Source organism: Panthera uncia (genome assembly GCF_023721935.1).
Source record: "Panthera uncia isolate 11264 chromosome B3 unlocalized genomic scaffold, Puncia_PCG_1.0 HiC_scaffold_1, whole genome shotgun sequence".
NCBI classification, from domain to species: domain Eukaryota; kingdom Metazoa; phylum Chordata; class Mammalia; order Carnivora; family Felidae; genus Panthera; species Panthera uncia.
The window spans coordinates 124,962,489-124,982,488 of record NW_026057582.1 but is presented as its reverse complement, the minus strand read 5'-3'; the positions used below and the strand labels follow the sequence as shown (position 1 = coordinate 124,982,488).

The window sequence follows — 20,000 nt, the reverse complement described above, 5'->3', positions numbered from 1 at the left end:
GGCTGAGGCCTTAGCTGTAACAGCACCACCTCTGCTCAGTTCAGCTCCCTTCATCCCCTCACGGGTGTGGAGTCCCACAGCACCCCTGAAATCCCCCTGTATGTGCACATGTGTGCATGGTCTCACACACACACACACACACACACACACACACACGCAACTGAGTCGGGGAAGCAAGAATGGTACAGAATGCAGGCAGTTTGTTTTCCATCTCCTCTACATCTTCGCTGACCTTTGCCCTTACCTGTTACTCTCTTCTGGACAGCCAGGAGCCTGGGGTCATCCCAGAGCCTGGACTTTCCACACATTCTTCATATCATCTTGTGCCCAGAGAAGTGGGTAAAGGAGATTTCTGAGGGGATGTGCATGTAGATTTAGAGGCTCCTACCAAATCATGACATAAGTAGTCACCCATTATAGCTCCTATAGGATCAGCTCTGACTTTAGCCTGTGACCCCACCGCGGCTGGGCCTTGGTGGAATGCTCTAGAGATTTGATTGGTGGTCCCAAATCCAACCATGTGAGTGAGAACAACCAACCCCATTCCCTTGAAAGACATGACCATCATCTCCGGAAATTCTAAAAATGTTATAGAAGTGTACATACAAGCCCAAGTCTCTTGGAACAACACTGAGGCTGAGGTCTGACTGAAATGAAAGTCTCAGAGCTGGCATGCAAAATGGGCTGTGGGACCACAGGAAGAGTGTGTGTGTCCAGTGATGCTCTCTTTAGGATTTCCAGAGTCCACCGTATGTGGCAAGCAGACACAATTTGCAGAAAATAGCCCCCACTGAGAGTCCAGGGTCCCACAGATGGCATATCTGTTATGCCCCAAACAGAACATAGATAAAGGCATCATGATGTTAAGGCCCACGTGATACATCAAAATGAAAATGTTGTACAAATTAATTTATTTTACCCATTATCTATAAACTGAATGAATCTTCGGGAGTAAGGTTTCTTTTGTGTTACATAAAGCTCTCTTCTGAGACTTATGTGGTGGGGGAGGGATGGGGACCGCAGGGAGGGTGTGGCCACAGAGATTTGTGGGATATTAACAGAAACAGTGCACCTCTCCCCCCTACCCCTGTTTTTACCAGGCTCTCTGGCCCAAGAGCCCATTAATAGTACTTTCACATCCTGGTGTAAGTGTGTAGATTTATTAACAAGCCATAAATTGTTCCTGTCTCCTTGTCTAGGCTGATGGAAACAGAAACTCAAGTTCCAGGGGCGCCTGGTGGTGCAGTCAGTTAAGCATCTGACTCTTGATCTCGGCTCAGGTCATGATCTCAGGGTTTGTGAGTTTGAGCCCTGCGTTGGGCTCTGCGCTGACAGCATGGAGCCTGCTTGGGATTCTCTCTCCCCTTCTCTCTTCCCCTCCTCCACTTGTGCTTTCTCTCTCTCTCTCTCTCAAAATAAACACATAAACTAAAAATAAAAAAGGAGAAACTCAAGTCCCATATAAGATATCTCTGTGTGTACATGTGCTAATGGGCATGTGTGTGTGGCTTCTTCTCTACTAATTAAATGGAGTATCTGTTCTTTTCAGGAATATATAAAATTCAATTCCATTTTCGTGAAATGGTTTTTAAAATCAGGTATGAAAGCTGTCAGAGCATCTTTTATCTCTTCTTATTTAGATCTTCCCCCATCCCTCACCTCCTTTTCAACTTCAGCAAGATATGATCAGTTGTTCAAGGAAACATCCAGGGCCATATTTGGACAGGGAAAGAAAGGCAGGATTTGAGTGCCTACTGCCATCCTAGGTGCTCTGGTTTTGCCCTGGCATCTGTTCCGAGGCCTCCTAGTCCAGGGCGAAGCAACAGGAATCCTGCTGGAGGCAGAGAGCTGGCAAGAGGCGGGTTTGCTCACAGTCCTCTCAGGATACATTTCCCTTCTGTGATTATCTTAGAGCCATGATGGTTGCCTGTTCTACTCTGATTTCTTTAAACAATTCCACACTTTCAAGTTTCTAAAAACTCAAATTTATGATTGTTTCAAGCCACAGAATCCCCTAATGGGGATAGCCCTAGGGAGATTTTCTAAAGAGCATTCTCTATGAAGAGCAGGAATTCATGGATTACTGGCAAGGAGACAATGACAAGTGAGCAAAGTCATGATAAGACTATGAAGTTTGTAGTAAAAGAAAGTAGAGAAGAGCATGCTGTGTAACTTCAATTATATAAGGTTTAAGAAAGTCAAAACTAGTCTATGGGGACAGAAATAAGAACAGTGGTTTCTGGGGAGCCTGGGTGGCTCAGTCAGTTGAGCATCCGACTCTTGATTTCAGCTCAGGTCATGATCCCAGAGTCCTGGGATCGAACTCTGTGTCAGGCTCTGAGCTGAGCACAGAGCCTGCTTGGGATTCTCTCTCTCTCTCTCTCTCTCTCTCTCTCTCAAAATAAACAGTGTCTGCCAATGTGGGAATTGGTGATGACCAGAAGTAGGCGCTAAGAACGTTATAGGGTCAAGGAAATGTTCTACATCTTTCTTTTTTATTATTATTTTTTGATGTTTATTTATTTTTGAAGGAGAGAAAGACAGAGCATGAGTGGGGGAGGAGCAGAGAGAGAGGGAGACACAGAATTCAAGCAGGCTCCAGGCTCTGAGCTGTCAGCCCAGAGCCTCGAACCAGGAGATCATGATCTGAACCAAAGTTGGACGCTCAACCAACTGAGTCACCCAGGCGCCCCAAATGTTCTACATCTTAATAGAGTATTGGCCGCTTGGTCTATACATTTACTAAAACTCACCAAACAATAAACAAAAAGATAATGAAATTTGTGAGGACTGAGTGTACATCCACTGAATGCACATGCAGGGAAATACATATAAACACACACATATTAAATACATATCACTCATGTTAGGAGGACGTACATTCACAAACACAGAGCTGCTGCAGAGGCAGGAGAGCACAGCACATGAGCAACATGGGCTGTGAAGTCTCAAGCTTTGCAGGCATGAACCCCACTCCCGTGTGACCTTGGGTAAGTCATGTAGCTTCGCCACTCACCCTCCTCTCTTCCTCTAGGAAACACAGAGCATAGTCTGATGTGCAAGGGAGTGGTACACTGCAGTACAGTGGGAAGGACTTGAGGAGGGGGTCATGGTGTCCTGGTGGATGCGTAGTGGTCTCTCCCAGTTCTGCAAGTCTATTTCACGGCTCGGCTGAATGTAGTGTGTGGAAGAAGATTCAAATTTGAAATTCCTTAAGCCAAGCAACTTTGCATGGTTACTTTTTACAAGTTTATAAACTCTACTGTTGCTTCTTCAATAGATTGTTGTAGGGTTTTTAAAGTGTTTTTTAGTGTTTATTTATTTTTGAGAGAGAGAGAAAGAGAGGGAGCATGTGTGTGCGTGTGCATGCAAGCAGGGGAGGGGAAGATAGAGAAGGAGAGAGAGAGAATCCCGAGCAGGCTTCGTGCTGCCAGTACAGAACCTGATGCAGGGCTTGAACTCAAGGACCATGAGATCATGGCCTGAGCCAAAGTCGGACACTTAACCAACAGAGCCACCCAGGTGCCCCCAATAGATTGGTAAAGTAGTTAATCTATATAAATACTTGGAACTATGGAAATGTAAACTGATAGCATTTTTATAATACGCTATTTTAACCGCCAGCCTTTGTGATATTTTACCTCTTGTCCAGCAAAGGGCAGGTTTTACATCCACTGCTAACTACCACGAAAAGAGACCTAGAGGTTTCCTAGATGTTACAAATTTTGTATTTCTTCCCCAACATGCTGATATCGGAGTGTGTCAAAAAGGATCATCAGAATGTGAGTCCCGAAAGTTGTCTGGCAGAAGACAGCTTAGCAAGGGCTCATGGGAGCCCTTGGACTGACGCCTGACTCAGCTGCGGCATTATCTAAGCGGAAGGGAGGGAGGGCTTGACTGACAGCCAAGTGCCAGGCTACCTGGAAGTCACAGGCTCTCCATGACTTGGCACAAAGAACCTGAGTTAGTAGTAATAATGGTAATGACAATGGTAGCTGACATTATCATGTGCTTGCCATGTGCCAGATGCTGTTCTAAGGGCTTTATACTACAAGGCAGGTGTTAATATCACCACCTCCATTTTATAGGTGGAGAAACTCAGGCAATCGATGGAAGTAATATCCCTAAGATCACACAGCCAGCAAATGAGAAAGCAGAGATTTGAATCTACACAGAGCCTGCTTCACAAGGAAGTGATTTGAAACTAAAAAAGTAAATACAAAACATGTTCTTATGTTTTCAGAATGTTCAAGCACAAGTTAAAGGATTCGTGCTGAGTTTTATTCTATTATCTTGATGACTCAAGTTGTTTTATGGACTATTTTTTTACCCCCTACAAGTATTTTAAATTAATTTTCTGGTTATTTCAAAGCAACAATAATTAGAAAAGGCAGAGTATTACATGTTAAGAGACCCACGTTCTAGTCTCAGCTTTGCCATAAACTTACTATGTGACTTTGGTCGAGGCCTCAGTTTCCCCTATTTCTGAGAGGGTTCCTTTCTTTAACTAAAAGAGTTCACCGCGCATAAAGTGTCATCTCTGAACTGAAGAGACGCTGCCTGTCCGGAGAAGATGGCTGGGGCAGGTTGCCAGGGGCCGGTTGCCCTGTCCTGGCTGTGACGGCTGCGTGCAATGCTCCTCCCTTTGCATTTTGGCTGTGCACCAGCCTAAGATGTCAGAGAGACATGCTTGAGTTGGCCAGCACCCAGTGTGATATTTAGAAAGAAGAAAATAAAACCAGAAGGATGATCAAATTCTCTGAAGTAATACTAAACGAAAGCATGCCACCCTCCTTCCAACTTCCTCTGAAAGCACTTCTCGTGTTTGCAAAGAGAATGACAAGACGGATGTATCAGCCCGTCATACTTCCCAATGTGATGTGTGGGCTGGTAGTTCCTCACAACCCCCCCCCCCCCCAGTTTAGAGGAACCACTTCGGTTCCTCTGTTGCTTTAAGGTCTTCAACAACAGGAGCAAAAGGTAGAAGGTTTTCATTCGTCATACTCGTGCAGTGACCCTACTATTTAGGGAAAATAAGGTATGGATATTTCCAAAATTGCTATTTTTAGGATGTATAATCACTTTTGTCTTGCCAGGCTACCAGGCAAATCCGTGGAGGCCACAAAAAGGTTAATAAACAATTTTGTGACTTTCCACGCCCGTGTGGTTTGTTCCCTTGAATGACGTATTCATTTGCATATTCAAAACTACTCATTAAGGGCCTAGAAGCTTAAAAAGACAAATTCCCAACCTCTGTTACAAGATTTGAAAGACACTTGAAGAGGCCTGAGAACTTCTGCAATTCCCTTTTTTAAATATCCAAGAATTAGTCACCTTAGTAACAACTGAGGTGTACATTAAATGCTAACTACGTATTAAATAGAGTTGAAAACTGACTTGTTAGTTGTTCCTCTAAGAATGTCAACTCCCACCTTTATCTGTCTCCTCCCCCTTTGCAATGCAACTGTGCCTTCAAATAGCATTCTTTAAAAGGCACTTTACGGCTTTGGAGGAATAAGCTGATTTCACAGCCAGTTTTGCCACCGCTATGGAAAACAGAGTGTGCATGCAAGCCAGCTGAAGTCATAAGAACTTCAGGGATTAGGGCTGCAGGGGCCTCCACTACTGCTGTCAAAACACAATTGGAAACAGCTTTTCCAAAGTACAGCATGAGAAATCGGGAATTCCTGTCCACGGCTCCCCAACGCACTGGGTTTTTAATCAGGCCTGGTACAACACATTAGAGGTCAGAAATATGAAAAATTATGCTGAAACCAAACAAGAGTACCTTCTGGTCTCCAAGTTTTGTTCTGCTTGGATCCCTTCCAGGCCTGTAATTATTGTCACTCACCAGCCATTAAGGGAACCGTTTCTGCCTAGGGACGGGCACTCCAGGAAGGCTTGACTCAGTGGTGGGACAGGCTCAGTTCAGTGGCCTGCCTTCCTTCCAGCCCCTGGATGTGCAAATTGTCTAAAGACTCAACTTCTTAACCTTATCTCAGTCCCTTTAACTTTATCAGTCGCTCAGAGGTAAAATAACTTTTGCAGAGGTCAGGAGAAAACTATTTAGAATATTAATAAACTAGAATCTTTGGATGAAAGTTTGTTTGTTTGTTTGTTTGTTTGTTTGTTTGTTTGTTTTTTCCTGGGCATTCCTACTTAAGGGAAAGAGTCCACTCTCAAGAAAACAAGTTCAAGTCAGTAATTTATTTAAGCAAACAAACACTACTTTCAGAGTCTGGTTTGAGATTAATCCAGATGCAAGTTCCTATACCTCTGTCTAGATCTAGAAGCTAAGAGATGGTAGAAAACCCAGAGGTCGATTATCGCAATGTTCATTTCATTTGTCAACTCTTCAATAATCTTTGAGGCACATTTACTAAAATAGGAAAACAAATGAATTGAACGGCTGATCAAAATGTGAGCTTATCAGATAAATTGACAGGATACCAGTTACATTACAAGCCACTCCCTCTGATGATACAGTGTCATACTACACATGAATGGTGACACCAAAAATGGGCCCACTGTAACTTCCACCTTGAAAGATCCTTAATTAAAACTCCCTTAAAAGTATGATTTCCAGGGGCACTTGGGTGGCTGAATCTTAAGTGTCTGACTCTTGATTTTGGTTCAGGTCATGATCTCATGGTTTGTGAGATCAAGCCCCACATCTGGCTCTGCATAGACAGCACAGAGCCTGCTTGAGATTTTCTCTCTGCCCCTCTCCTGCTCTCTCTCCCTCAAAATAAATAAATAAATAAACTTTTTTTTTTTTTAAAGTATGATTTCCAGACAAAGAAGGAACTATGATTTTATTTTATTTATTTATTCTTTTACTTGCCTTAAAGGCTCAAGTCAAATTCTGTCTATTCAATAAAACTTTCCCTGGTTCCCCCCCTGGAGTCAACTAGTTTCTGTCTTCCACAATATAGGTGGTCACTAGTAGGTAAATATGCCCCCCACCCCAGATGCTGGGTTGTTTCCCCAAAGGCAGTAATCATATCTTACTCATTTTGGAAGCCTTCCCCACCCCTGTTCTAGGATTAAATCCCAGAACTGAATTCAAAACAAACAAACAAAAACTTCTATTGTCTAAAATGTATTATTAATTTGTTATTACTTAGAGAAGAAGCTTTTTTCAGAGAAAAAGCATAGCCAAATGAGAGACAATATTTCAGATGTAGGAGAAAGCTCAGAGGGAGAGCATTATGTGCAAATTGAGTGTTCAGTGAAGGTAACCATAAGGCTCTGAAATACTACTCAACTTTCACAATAAAGCTTACCCCAAACCAGACCAAATTTAGACTTATTAGGACATTCTTTAAAATGCAACAACCAAGGGGCACTTGGGTGGCTCAGTTGTTTGAGGGTTTGACTCTTGATTTCTGCTCGGGTCATAGTCCCAATGCCGTGGGATTGAGCCCCGCATCGGGCTCTGCGCTGAGTGTGGAGCCTGCTTGGGATTCTTTCTCTGTCTCTCTCCCTCTGCCCCTCTCCCCTGTTCATGCTTGTGCTCTCTCAAATAAATAAAAATAAAAATAAAAATAAAAATAAAAATAAATTAAGAAGAAGCAATCAATATTTGGATAAAAGTTTTATAAAAATTACTTGTCTTCTAATAAAAGCAATTTTTAAAAAGCACCTTAGAGACCTACTTAATGGAAAAGATAGTTACCTTTTAGATACATTTTAATCAATAATGATCAAATCAAGAAAATATAAAGAATTCTGGTTAACTATTAATTAACTAGAAAGTTCCACCACCTGGGCCTCACCTTCAATCTAGCAATGAAATCCACTCGTTAAGAACAGTAAGACTCAGACAGCCCTTACCTTCATGAATATACATCTTTTGAGCATCTTCAGGATGAAGTAACACCAGTAGAGGTGAAGGGCTTGCAGGACCATGAGCTGGAGGTTGAGGAAGATGTATGAAAAGAAAGGCTCAAGGTAGTGCAGAGGAAGGATTAGCGTGCAATATAAAATCCTAAAAAAAACAGAGAAGAGTATTTCATTAAAAAGCACTTGTGAATTTTCAGTGAGAAAACAAATACTTTTTCTCCCAAGGCATACAACATTTAATTCATTTCTAACCACGTCCAGGAAATCCTCAAGGGAAAACAGTATACTAACGTTACCTTTTATATCACTGGCGAGCCACACACACAAAAATACAGTCTGCCTCTTGGGAGAAAAGTTAAAGCAAATGGAATTTTTATTGTCACACTGCCTCCACTCCAAAGTTTCTGTACCTGGGTTTCCTCTTTGCAAACAGAAGAGCATACAGAACCCTACTAGGCTTCCCGGGATTTGTAGAACAAATAGGGTAATGCATGTTTACATGGAGTTATAATTGCCTTATAACACAATCTCATTTATTTGACAGCAAAGGTGAATGGGGGATTTTATGAAAGTAAATTTTCTAATAAGAGAGGCTTTTAAAGAAGCAATGATTCTATTACTTCCACTTTCTGAAGTGAACTGAATACTTTATTGATTTCATGAACAGACTCCCGGACATCATTGGAACTGCCCTTGATGACCCAGAATGCACAGTGCCTTCAGATACAACTACAGTGTGAAGGGCTACCTGTTTCCTTCCCAAACTTCATACACTACCATGATCTTAGAGTTTCTGGATAGGTTGACTTGTAAGTATATTATTCTAATTATAAAAATAATCTAAGGGCATCTGGGTGGTTCAGTTAGTTAAACATCTGACTTCGGCTCAGGTCATGATCTCATGGTTCATGAGTTCAAGCCCTGCATCAGGCTCTCTGCTTTCAGCACAGAGCCAGCTTCAGATCCTCTGCTCCCCCCCTCTCGGCCCCTCCCCCACTTGTTCTCTTTCTCCCTCTCTCTTGCTCTCTTTCTCTCTCTCTCTCAAAACAAATTTAAAAAAATCTATTCATGAGGCATCTAGTTGGCTCAGCCAGTAAGGTATGCAACTCCTGATTTTGGCTCAGGTCATGAACTTGCAGTTCATGAGTTCAAGACCCAGGTCAGGGTCTGGACTGACAGCTCAGAGCCTGGAGCCTGATTCGGATTCTGTGTCTCCCTCTCTCTCTGTTCCTCCTCCTGATTTTCCTCTGTCTCTCTCAAAAACAAACAAACAAACAAAAAAACAAATTAAAAAAAAAGTAATTAAATGAACTCTAAACTCTGTATAACAAAGATAATAGCCATTTATCCATTTTATGTATGCCAATCATTTTTAGACACTTAGGAATTATAGAAAAATATAAAGAGGGAAACTAAAAGTCACCTAAAATCTCACAACTCACAGGTAACCCAGTACATTTTGGTAAATGTAACTGAAGTCATTGCTCCTAAAAATACATTCTTTAAGTCTTTAAGTCTTTTTTCCCTTTCCTCATCATCACATAATTTTATATAACAGAAACACACTTTGCATGTGATTTTTAAAATTTTTTTTTAATGTTTATTTATTTTTGAGACAGAGACAAAGCATGAACGGGGGAGGGTCAGAGAGAGAGGGAGACACAGAATCAGAAGCAGGCTCCAGGCTCTGAGCTGTCAGCACAGAGCCCGATGCAGGGCTCAAACCCACAAACCGCGAGATCATGACCTGAGCCAAAGTAGGACGCGTAACCGACTGAGCCACCCAGGCGCCCCTGCATGTGATTTTGTATCCTGCTTTTATGACTAAATGATATGATACAGAGAGATTTCCATGTCAATGACTCTATCTATATATCAGGGATCAGCAAACATTTTTGTAAAAGGACGGATAATAAATAATTTAGGCCTCTGGGCCATTTGGTTACAGTTACAACTACTCAACTCTGCCACTGTAGTGTGAAAGCAGCCGTAGAAATATATCAACTAGTGGGTGTGGCTGTGGGCCAATAAAACTTTATTAACAAAAATAGTCAGTGGGCTGGATTTGGCCTGTGAGCCAGAGTTTGCCAACCCCTACTATATGCCATCCTCTAAACAGCTGCACAGAAATCTATTTACAGGTATCATAATTTATCTAATCCCTTATTGATAGCTATTTGTTTCCAAAGTTTCATTACATATAGAGAATACTGTAAGAATTACTTGTAAAGATATTTTGATAGAACCATTTGATTATTAGAATGGCTAAAATCCTTAATCAGAAAGTATACTCATTTTACATTTTAGAATATGTTACAGGACTGCTTTCTAGAAGACCATACCAGTTTATAATCTTGCATTCAATGTATGAGGGTACCTGCTTCCTTAGATCTTGAGCAACATTGTACTCTGTCAGCCTCTACCTAAAAGAACATCACATTGTTTGTTTTTTTTTTGTTTTTAATTTTTTTAACATTTTATTTATTTTTGAGACACAGAGAGAGAGAGAGCATGAACAGGGGAGGGTCAGAGAAAGAGGGAGACACAGAATCCGAAACAGGCTCCAGGCTCTGAGCTGTCAGCACAGAGCCTGACGCGGGGCTCGAACCCACGGACCGCGAGATCATGACCTGAGCCGAAGTCGGACGCTCAACTGACTGAGCCACCCAGGCGCCCCAAAAACATCACATTGTTTATAGTTACATTTGTACTTCTTGTTAAATGAATATACGTGTATATATATTTATATTTTATTTGGTTACTTTGATTTATACATTGGTGAACTGCTTCTTCATGGTATCTGTCCATTTTTCCATTGGGGTGTTTACTTTTTCTGTTGGCTCATAAATGTTCTTTACATATCAAGCACAACATTATTTTTAAAATCATATTAAATATCATCACATAGTCTGATTCTTTCAACCTTGTTTATTTTTATTTATTTATTTTTTTGGGTGGGGGTGGCAAATCAGCTTCTAAAATATTTTTGTAACCAAATTTATCAATTTTTGCCTTTATAGGTAGCCTCCATGTTATACTTTAAAAGGCCTTTCTCACCTCCATCATTATAAACTATATTTTCCCGTATGTTCTTTTTTTTTTTTTTTTAATTTTTAATGTTTATTTTTGAGACAGAGACAGAGCATGAGTGGGGGAGGGACAGAGAGAGAGGGAGACACAGAATCTGAAGCAGGCTCCAGGTTCTAAGCTGTTAGCACAGAGCCCAACGTGGGGCTTGAACTCACAGACTGGGAGATCATGACCCGAGCTGAAGTTGGACACTTAACTGACTGAGCCACCCAGGCACCTCTCCTATATGTTCTTAACATAACTGGCTCTACCACTTAAAATCCTGGTTCTATGTAACTTTGATCCACTTCTCTGTGCATTTTCTCAATTGTAAAATGGAAGCAATGATTATCTACTTTATTCATTCAATAAATATTTATTGAGCACCTACCAAAGTGCTACTTGGCACTTCATAGGAGCCAGGAATGTAGCAATGAATAAAACAGACCCAAATCCCTGAAGTGCTAAGGCTCACATTCTGGGGCCTGCATTCACAGGGATTTCAGGAAAGAATGTACAGAAAGCCTCTTTGTCATTCTGATTTGCTGGATCTTTGGGGAATTGTGTGCCTTTTTCTGTACTCTCTCAGCTTAGAATGTCCTCACCTGTTCCCTTTTATTTTTTTAATTTTTTAAAATGTTTTATTTATTTTTGAGACAGAGAGAGACAGAGAGAGAGAGAGAGAGAGTAAGCAGGGGAGGAGCAGAGAGAGAGGGAGACACAGAATCTGAAACAGGCTCCAGGCTCCAAGCTGTCAGCACAGAGCTTGACACGGGGTTCAAATGGTGACCTGAGCCAAATCATGACCTGAGCCGAAGTCAGATTCTTTTTTAACGTTTATTTATTTTTGAGACAGAGAGAGACTGAGCATGAATGGGGGAGGGTCAGAGAGAGGGAGACACGGAATCTGAAACAGGCTCCAGGCTCTGAGCTGTCAGCACAGAGCCCGACGCGGGGCTTGAACTCACGGACCGAGAGATCATGACCTGAGCCGAAGTCGGCCGCCCAACCGACTGAGCCACCCAGGCGCCCCAAAGTCAGATTCCTAACTGACTGAACCACCCAGGCGCCCCGCCCTTCCCATCTTCAGCTAAAACTCTTTTCACCCATCAAAGCAAGCACGGGAGCCTCTGTAACAAGTCTCGGTGCTGTTCTGATCACCTCTGAATGTATAGTATTTCTCTAGGCTCCCCCACTACCTCCTCCTTTAGAGCGTTTGGCCTGATTCATTCAACCTGCCTTGTACTAATAGATGCTTGTACGTCTTCATCTCTGTGCCCTCCCTTCACCTGTTCCAGGGGCTTGCTCCTTACTAGGTCCCCGATAGGGATTTGTCAGTATCAAAAACAGTAAAGGAAACTACTCAAAAGCATCCACTTTACAGATTCTACCAGGGAATGTGAATAATGCAGTTACTCATTGTGATCCATGCAAAGGAAAGAAAAAGGGTTCTGACTGACCTGCGATTTCCCTATTTCTCTATTCTTAAAGGGAAGACACAGAAAAAAGGGTTCTGGTTGGAAGGAACCACATGTACAGGGTCCTCGGGTGGGAGGCATCATGGAAAAGTCAAGGGCTAAAACAAGACCGGTGCAGCTTAAGGGAGAGGACCGTTAGAGGGGGGCGGTGTGAGATGCCAGTGGAGAGCTGAATGGAGCCATCTCATGTTGGCCTTGCATGTCATGGCATCAGGAAGCTTTGCTGGATGTAGAAAGGGGAGTGATACGCTAGGACTAAACTCAGCAGAGAGGATTCCCGGGCTGAGGCCATTCCGGGGCTGTTTTCTTGCCTCATAACCTGAGCACATGTCACTGAGCTTCCTGGTCCTGGGACAGGGTGGAAGTCACCCCCTACCCCTGTGACAGGGAGGCTCCAGGGGGACACACAGCCAGCTTTGCAAACTGTGGAGTCCTAGAAATGGAGGAGACTACCATTAAAATGCAAATGCCTTCTGAGAGAGCTGCAGAGAGGAGAGAGACAAGGCGTGGGCTCTGGAGCCTGGTAGATTAGGATCATGTCTCTCCTGCTGTCTTCAGCGAGTTACAGAACTGCTCTGGGCATGGTTTCTTCTGTCAGATCAAAACAACACCACTCCCCTCGTCAGACTGTCAGACTGTCGTGAGGGTTAGAGGAGTTGACAAATGGGAAGAGCTTAGCATACAGGAAGCACTCGAAAAATGGTAGCTGGGACTATTACTGTCACTACTGTTGTGAGGATGACTGCTTTTCCACCCACCCGTTCCCACTACAGGTGGCTTATGGGGTGGGAGGGGAGTGCAGCTCCCTGGGCTGGAGTTTCTGCTTAGGGAGAGGAGGGGGGAGCCACTCAGGAGAGGGAGAGGAGCTCCAGAGGAGTGGGGACGCTGTGCTGCCAGAACATTCTCTGTGGGAGGACAGAGGGGACAGAAGTGGAGAGGAGCTCCAAAGGGGGTGGCCACCGTGGCCCCAGGGACAGCAGGTTTGGGGGCTGTGGTTACATTTTCAGGACCTCCTTCTGTTGGTCTCAGGGTGCTCACTAAGGATGGTCCAGTCTCTCAATCCCAATTTCTTCTCCTCCTTTGCTAAAAGAAGAATGGGAGGAAGGGAAAAATAAACACTTTGTCCTCCTCAGTTTTGTCCCAAACACATGTGTGTCATGTGTGCTGGCACATGAATGAGCATGCCAACGCCTGTTTACCTTCCGGGCTACATGGAATTTCTCACTTCACAGGGGATGCCCCAAGACCGCTGCGCTCCTGGATTCCTGGAGCCACTTTGTTCCGTCCACCGCCTTTAATCTGTCCAAACGGTGGCAGGAGTACCACGCCCCGGGATTGCGAACCTTGGCTTTTCCCCGCTTTGGTTCTGTTTCCCATCTCCACTCTACGGCAATCAGTGCAGCTTTGGTGGCTTGAAAAGATCACATTGCTGGTATAAATAGTAGCTGGTTTTGCTGGGCTAGATAAGGCAGCCACCACAAGTTGTATTTTCCTAATGCACACCGAAAGGTCTTCTGCTAATCACGGGGGCGAGCCCTAAGCCTTTTCAGGATAACAAATACTGGTTCTACTGGTGAGTAATTGCCTACCTTATATTTCAGGGATGTCTTGTATTTCAAAGTGACTGCGTAGTTGAAGAAAACTTAATAAATACTTAGGGAAGGCAAATTATGCCTGCTTTTAGCTGTCCAGTTTAGTCATTTAATTTGAAACATATCTGTTCTCAGTTTCAACTGTCCTGTTTCTTGTCTCGGTTCTTTCATAACTAGCTGTGTGAGCCCAGAAATATCTTAACCCCTCACCTGGAAAATAAATGGGGGGTCTAAATGCTTCAATAATGTTGATGACACGAGACACGGGAAGGGTGAGGAACTGTCCCTGGGGGAATGACAACTGAAGGCAAAATGTGATCCTGGGCCGGATCCAGGAGGAGGGAACAAAGCAATAAAGGCATTATTGCATCAATGGACAAAACTGAAACATGGATGGTAGATTGCTACATTTCCTGAAATCGACAACTATTCCTGTGATTCTGTAAAAGGATCTCCCTGTTCTTAGGAAATCCGCACCGAAGAACGAAAGAATAAAGGGACATGATGCTTGCAACTTTCAAATGATTTAGAAAAAATATATATGTACACACATGCTTGTGTGTGTGCATGTGTGTGTGTGTGTGTGTGCGCTGAGAGTGGTGGGGCAGTGGGGAGAGAGAAGGGAGGAGAAAGCAAACAGGACACAATACTAACTAGTAAATCTGGGTGAATACAGTGAAGCTCTTTGTAACATACTTGAAATTATCCTGTAAGCCTGGAATTATTTCCAAATATATAAATGACCAAATTCTGTAAAAGGTCCCTTTTCTAAAATACCATGATTTGAAGAAGGGTGAGTGCTGTAGTTGTCCCTTATGAACTTATGAACAGCAGAAGTGCCAAGCATGTGGGGTGCGAGGGAAGGAGCTCCAGTGAGGGCACCCTGTCGAATGAGACACTGAACAAACACAGGCGGTGAAATTCACAGTCTCCCTCATAAAGTATGTAACTGGAAAGTCTAGTTCCGAGATACTCATCTGCAGCAGAGGCTCAAGGGAGTGGCCCCAGCTTCAGCAGAGCCACTCTTGCATTGCACAAGTCCCTCCTTTCCTCTGGTGGCTATGCGCCATCCCATGAGGGCATGGCGCCATGGCACAATTGGACCCATGCTCTGCCCTTATCATTCAGAACAGAGGCTCCAGAGGTACCCAGGGGCACATGGGTAGCTTAAACAGTTAAGTGCCAGACTTGGGCTCAGGTCATGATCTCACAGTCAGTGAGTTCAAGCCCCACGTGGGGCTCTGTGCTGACAGCTCAGAGCCTGGAGCCTGCTTGGGATTCTGTGCCTCCCTCTCTCTCTGCCCCTCTCCTGCTTGCACTCTGTCTCTCTCTCTCAAAAATAAATTAACATTACAAAAAAAAGAACAGAGGCTCCAGGCCTTATGACAATGGGAAAGGTCCACTGTGTCCTTATTCTTGTTTCCCTCTGATGAGTGTCTGCTAAATGCACTGCTCTACGCTTTCAGCTTTGTCTTGTCTTTTTTAAAACTGTCCTCTTTCTGATAGCCATTCTGAGTATTTATATTGTCACATCATTCACAGAATTCCCTTTCACATGAGGCTTCCCAGAGTACCATTTTTCTATGCCAGTGAGAGCCAGATCACCAAAAGCTGCAGGCTGAAGCCCAGTGAGCCAGTGATGGGGAATATAAAGTTACCACAGCATGTGGACCCTTGGAGGTCAGGAAGTTACTTATTTGAATATTACTCACTGTTGGAAATTTTTTTTTGAACATCCAGTAGACAGATCACATAATATAATGGTCTTCACATATATAGATGAGGTAGTTGATACAAAGATCTCTTCTACCACCGTCGTGACCTCCTGCACAGTAGGAACTGTGTCTTGTTCGTCCATGTATTCCTCACAACATCTAGCTGTGATGAGTTCCAGAAATGGAGAAGTGCAGTGAGCCGGCACCACCACCTGTAAACTTCAGCTGAGACAGAGAGCTCCTTTCCTTCAGCTGGAACAGCCTGGACTAAATTGTTATCTGTTCTTGTTGTTTATGGAGGAAATTTTCGAGAGTCAGGGGAGTTGTTTACCTGAACTTAGGAAGGGCTTTCTAGCCTGATTCCCTGGAAGTGTTCAGATACTGTTCCAATAGATAGGTACATCCAATAATTCAACAGTTTAGAAGTCATTATTTTAAAACAACAGTTGGTAATAAAGTGTAAAAAACTAAGCCTGAGATTTAAATGGCTTTGAATAAAAATGCAAACAAATGAGGTAAGTAGGCAGTTAGATTAAAGTAATTTGACCAAGGCCAGTTGGAATTCCTGCCTAATGTTGAGAGGAACAGTATTTTAAAAAACAATGTAATTACTTCTTGCTGACACTGATTGAGTAAGAACTGGCTAAGTAAGATTCCGGAAAAAAGGAGGAGAGAAGAGAAGGCACAGTTGTACTAATACAAAGAGAAAGCGATCAGACAACAGCAAATATGCTTGAGGCTAGGGAAAATGTAGGGAAAGTGAAAGAAAGGGAAAGACATGTGTAATGGACAAGCTCTAGTTCTTTCTCTCAAAGTTTCTGGATACATTTCAGAGGGGTCAGCTTTCTCCCCACTCAGCCCTTCATCTTACCACAAAAGGTGCAACAAAAACAGTTGGGAGGAACAGAGCAACTGATGGCCAGCTGCCTCCCACGGCACCTCAAAAATGTCTGAATCTGGAAATAGGTCGATCATCTGCACATTGTTTGGTCCGTAGTAAATTCCATCCCCCCCAAAACTGAACTAATAAAATATCCTTGAAAATTGAATCTACAGTTACACATTTTAGACAGATGCTTGGAGTCAGGCTAACAACAAGGAACTGACTTTTCCTCTTTGGCACCGCAAGATGATTGTGTAACACGTTCAAGCTGATGGGAACACTATTTAAGCTAGAGTAACACACTGCAACTGATTCTTTCAAAAACCATCAAGAACCAATCACCCAAACTTCCAATAGCTTGGTGAAGTTTTCCTCAACCTTCCAATGAGGACCAGTCAACGTCAGCGCAGAAAAATTTTTACCAGCAAAACGATTTTTACAGTCAAGTCTGTTAATACTGGTTTATTTGCAATCCAACTCCCTGAAGACAGCAAACCGTGGTATTGGCTGCCCTCTGCAGTGGGCTGGTGAAGTCAGCGAAGTATCAAGATCAAGAAAATGCCAAATACATGCAACTAATTCTCCTTGAAATGCAGAAATGCTGGCAAGGGAATGACTTAAATCTAGGATTTTTAAAGACGAGGGTATGTGGGAAAGTTCACACACCACCTCCACAATCCCTCAACCCCAGCATGATGTTTGGTTGTTTTCTGGGCAAGAGTAAGCTTGCTTGTTGATTTAAGACATCATGGGAATGTCTGAGGTTAATGTCCTTCATTGCTAAATCAAAAGCCAACCACAGCAGCAACACTTAGAAGCTTCTCAGAGAGTTCCCTGCACTGAGAGCTTCCACGGTGTATGCTTTTTAAAATATCCCCGCAAATTCTTTGAAACTACTCCTGTGGATAAATGGAGTCTAATTTTCCTTCCCTCAAATATGAGCTCAGCTTAGTCACCTGGATCCAATGAAGAACAAGAGGTCGGACGTGGCATGATGGTACTTCTGCAGGTGGGTTATAAAAGGAGACACAGCATCTGCCTAGCTCTCTTATGAGCTGCTCACTATTGAAATCCGGCTGCCATGCTATGGGGAGGTCAGGCCAATGGAGGGTACGCCAGCTGACAGGCCTACCCAAGGTCCCAACTAGCCATCAGCATCAACCAATTGATCCTATGTGTGTTATCTCAACCATGTGGAGTGTGGAAGTCTTTAAGAAGAGTCCAATTCTGGCCACATCTGACTGTAACCACATGAAGAGACTCTAAATGAAAACCACCTAGCTGAGGTTGGTCAACTCCCAAACCCATAAGTCATAATAATAATAATCAATAAGTGTTGTTTTTTTTAAAAGAGAGGTCTGCAAACTGAGGCCTGGTGGTAAAATCTGGCCTGCAACCTGTTTTTCTACAGCCTGTGAGATCATCTGGGTTTGGTACATTTTTAAAGGGGTGTAAAAGAAACAAAACAAAGCAAAGAATAATATGTGACAGAGACCATATGTAGCCCTTAAATCCTAAAATAGTTATTCTACGGCCCTTTACAAAAAAAGCTCCTTAAACACTGTCTTAAGCCACTAAGTGTACAGATGGTTTATTATGTAGCAACAGATAACTGGAACGCATGGTGTCTTTGGAACATAATAAGAGGAATCGATGGACAAATGCTGGATTTATAGCATCATAAAATTCACACTGAAAAGCCGTAAGTCAACAGTTACCTGAAAGTCAGTACTTATCCTATCAATAATTGCTATCATACAATATTATAATTTCATAAACACACTTGCTCAACCAAAGCAAAAGTGAGGATAATGTGATTCTTCAACCAAGGAGAGTATTTCAAAGATGGATCTCACATTTGATTCTAGGTGAAAATTCTAGATGAATCACCTAGATGATTCTAGATGAAACTTCAAATTCTTGGAGAATTATTAATAACTTCAGCAAACATAGCTGACATTTGCTGAGTCCTTACTATGTTTCAGATGTCATTCTGAACTATTTTATATGTATTATTTTATTTAAGTCTTGTGACAACGCTTACATTTTACATATGAGAAAACTGAGGCACAAGGAAATATCTAATATGTCCAAGATTACACAGGTAGTAAGTGTGGGGCCAGGATTTGAATCCACATCCAACTTGCATCCATGAACTTAACTACCACATGCTGCTGCTCCTCTCCAGAAAATGTCTAAGTAAGATATTGGTCTATGTTTAAAGCTGTAGCTGGCTTCCATAGGGAGGGCAGCATCCCTTGACCTCTCTGACCAGACTTCCCTGGGGTCTAGTCAAGGATGCTGTCCACCCACTAGGAACCAGGCCTGGAAGTGGGTCTCCATCCCCTTCCCCTGCAACCCAGGATCTTCAATGACACTAACTTTTCTGCTGAGAGGATCTGAAACTCCTAGTCCGGCCCCAAACTATGGCTGGTTATAAGTTCTTTCTTCCAAACCATCAAAGACTTCCTCACATTTGTCCTCTGGTTCCTGTCAATCAACATGTGGAAAAGTATGCTTGTCAAAGGGATGACTGTCAGGGGAGACACTATATAAGTTCTTCAATCCTTGCCCTTGACTAAATAAAATCAACAGGCTGATCGAGAGCCGATCAATATTGAAAAGATATCCAGAACTTTGTTAGGGCCAGTGATCATGGAGAATGAAATCAGTATCCCTTTCTTCATCTGTGAAGTAGGACTGGTAATACCTATCTTTATGATTTGTTGTATAGACTAGAGCCAAATTATACAAAGGGCCTAATCCAGTGTCTGGCATTCAATTAATGGTGACCACAATTACTGTTATTTTTAACATAGAACATGCCTCTCTTTCAAAGAGCTGCTGATTGGCCAATGATATTTCACTGAATAACTGGAAAAGCTGTTAATCACAAAGATCCATATTCACAAAACAAAACATAGAGTCAGAGCTGCTGCTTACCCATTGGGTTACACATTTCCCACCTCCTTTTGTAATAAGCCTTTTCCACGCTGGAAGGTGTTGTTTTAATTATTTATAAAAATGGCCCCTTCACATTAGTGTTTCCAACTGAACTTGGCACTAACGACTGGACATCAGTGTAAGGAGAAGAGGGCAACACTCTGACTTCGACAACATGCCAAGGCCACCTCAGCACAGTGACCAAAGTCATGGTACAGCACCTTGTCTACTCACCAGAAGGGAAAGACAACGAGGCGGCTGATGAAAAATATGGCGGAGAAGATGAAAAACAGCGTGTTACAAGTTTGCTTCCATCCAGCATAAGAAAACATCTTCGCAGACTGAAAACAAAAGAAAGCAACTGCGTTCAGATAAAGTGATTTAGTATAAAATTCTTCAATTAAATATTCATAAACAAAATGATACGATGATACCATTAAAGGGTTGGGTCCTGGATCCAAACTTGAACGTGTGG

General features: G+C 42.8%; 1 protein-coding gene across 4 annotated transcripts in view; it reads right to left on the bottom strand.

Annotated features, from left to right (window-relative positions):
* Positions 1-20,000, bottom strand: part of CERS3 (ceramide synthase 3) — a 119,673-nt gene that overhangs the window by 25,445 nt on the left and 74,228 nt on the right. For all 4 annotated transcript variants that reach the window (XM_049614004.1, XM_049614005.1, XM_049614006.1 and 1 more), the window contains 2 exons: positions 19,760-19,866; positions 7,837-7,990 (listed from right to left, as the gene is read on the bottom strand). In XM_049614004.1, coding sequence (XP_049469961.1) covers positions 7,837-7,990; positions 19,760-19,866 — 261 coding nt within the window. The remainder of the gene's footprint in view (positions 1-7,836; positions 7,991-19,759; positions 19,867-20,000) is intronic.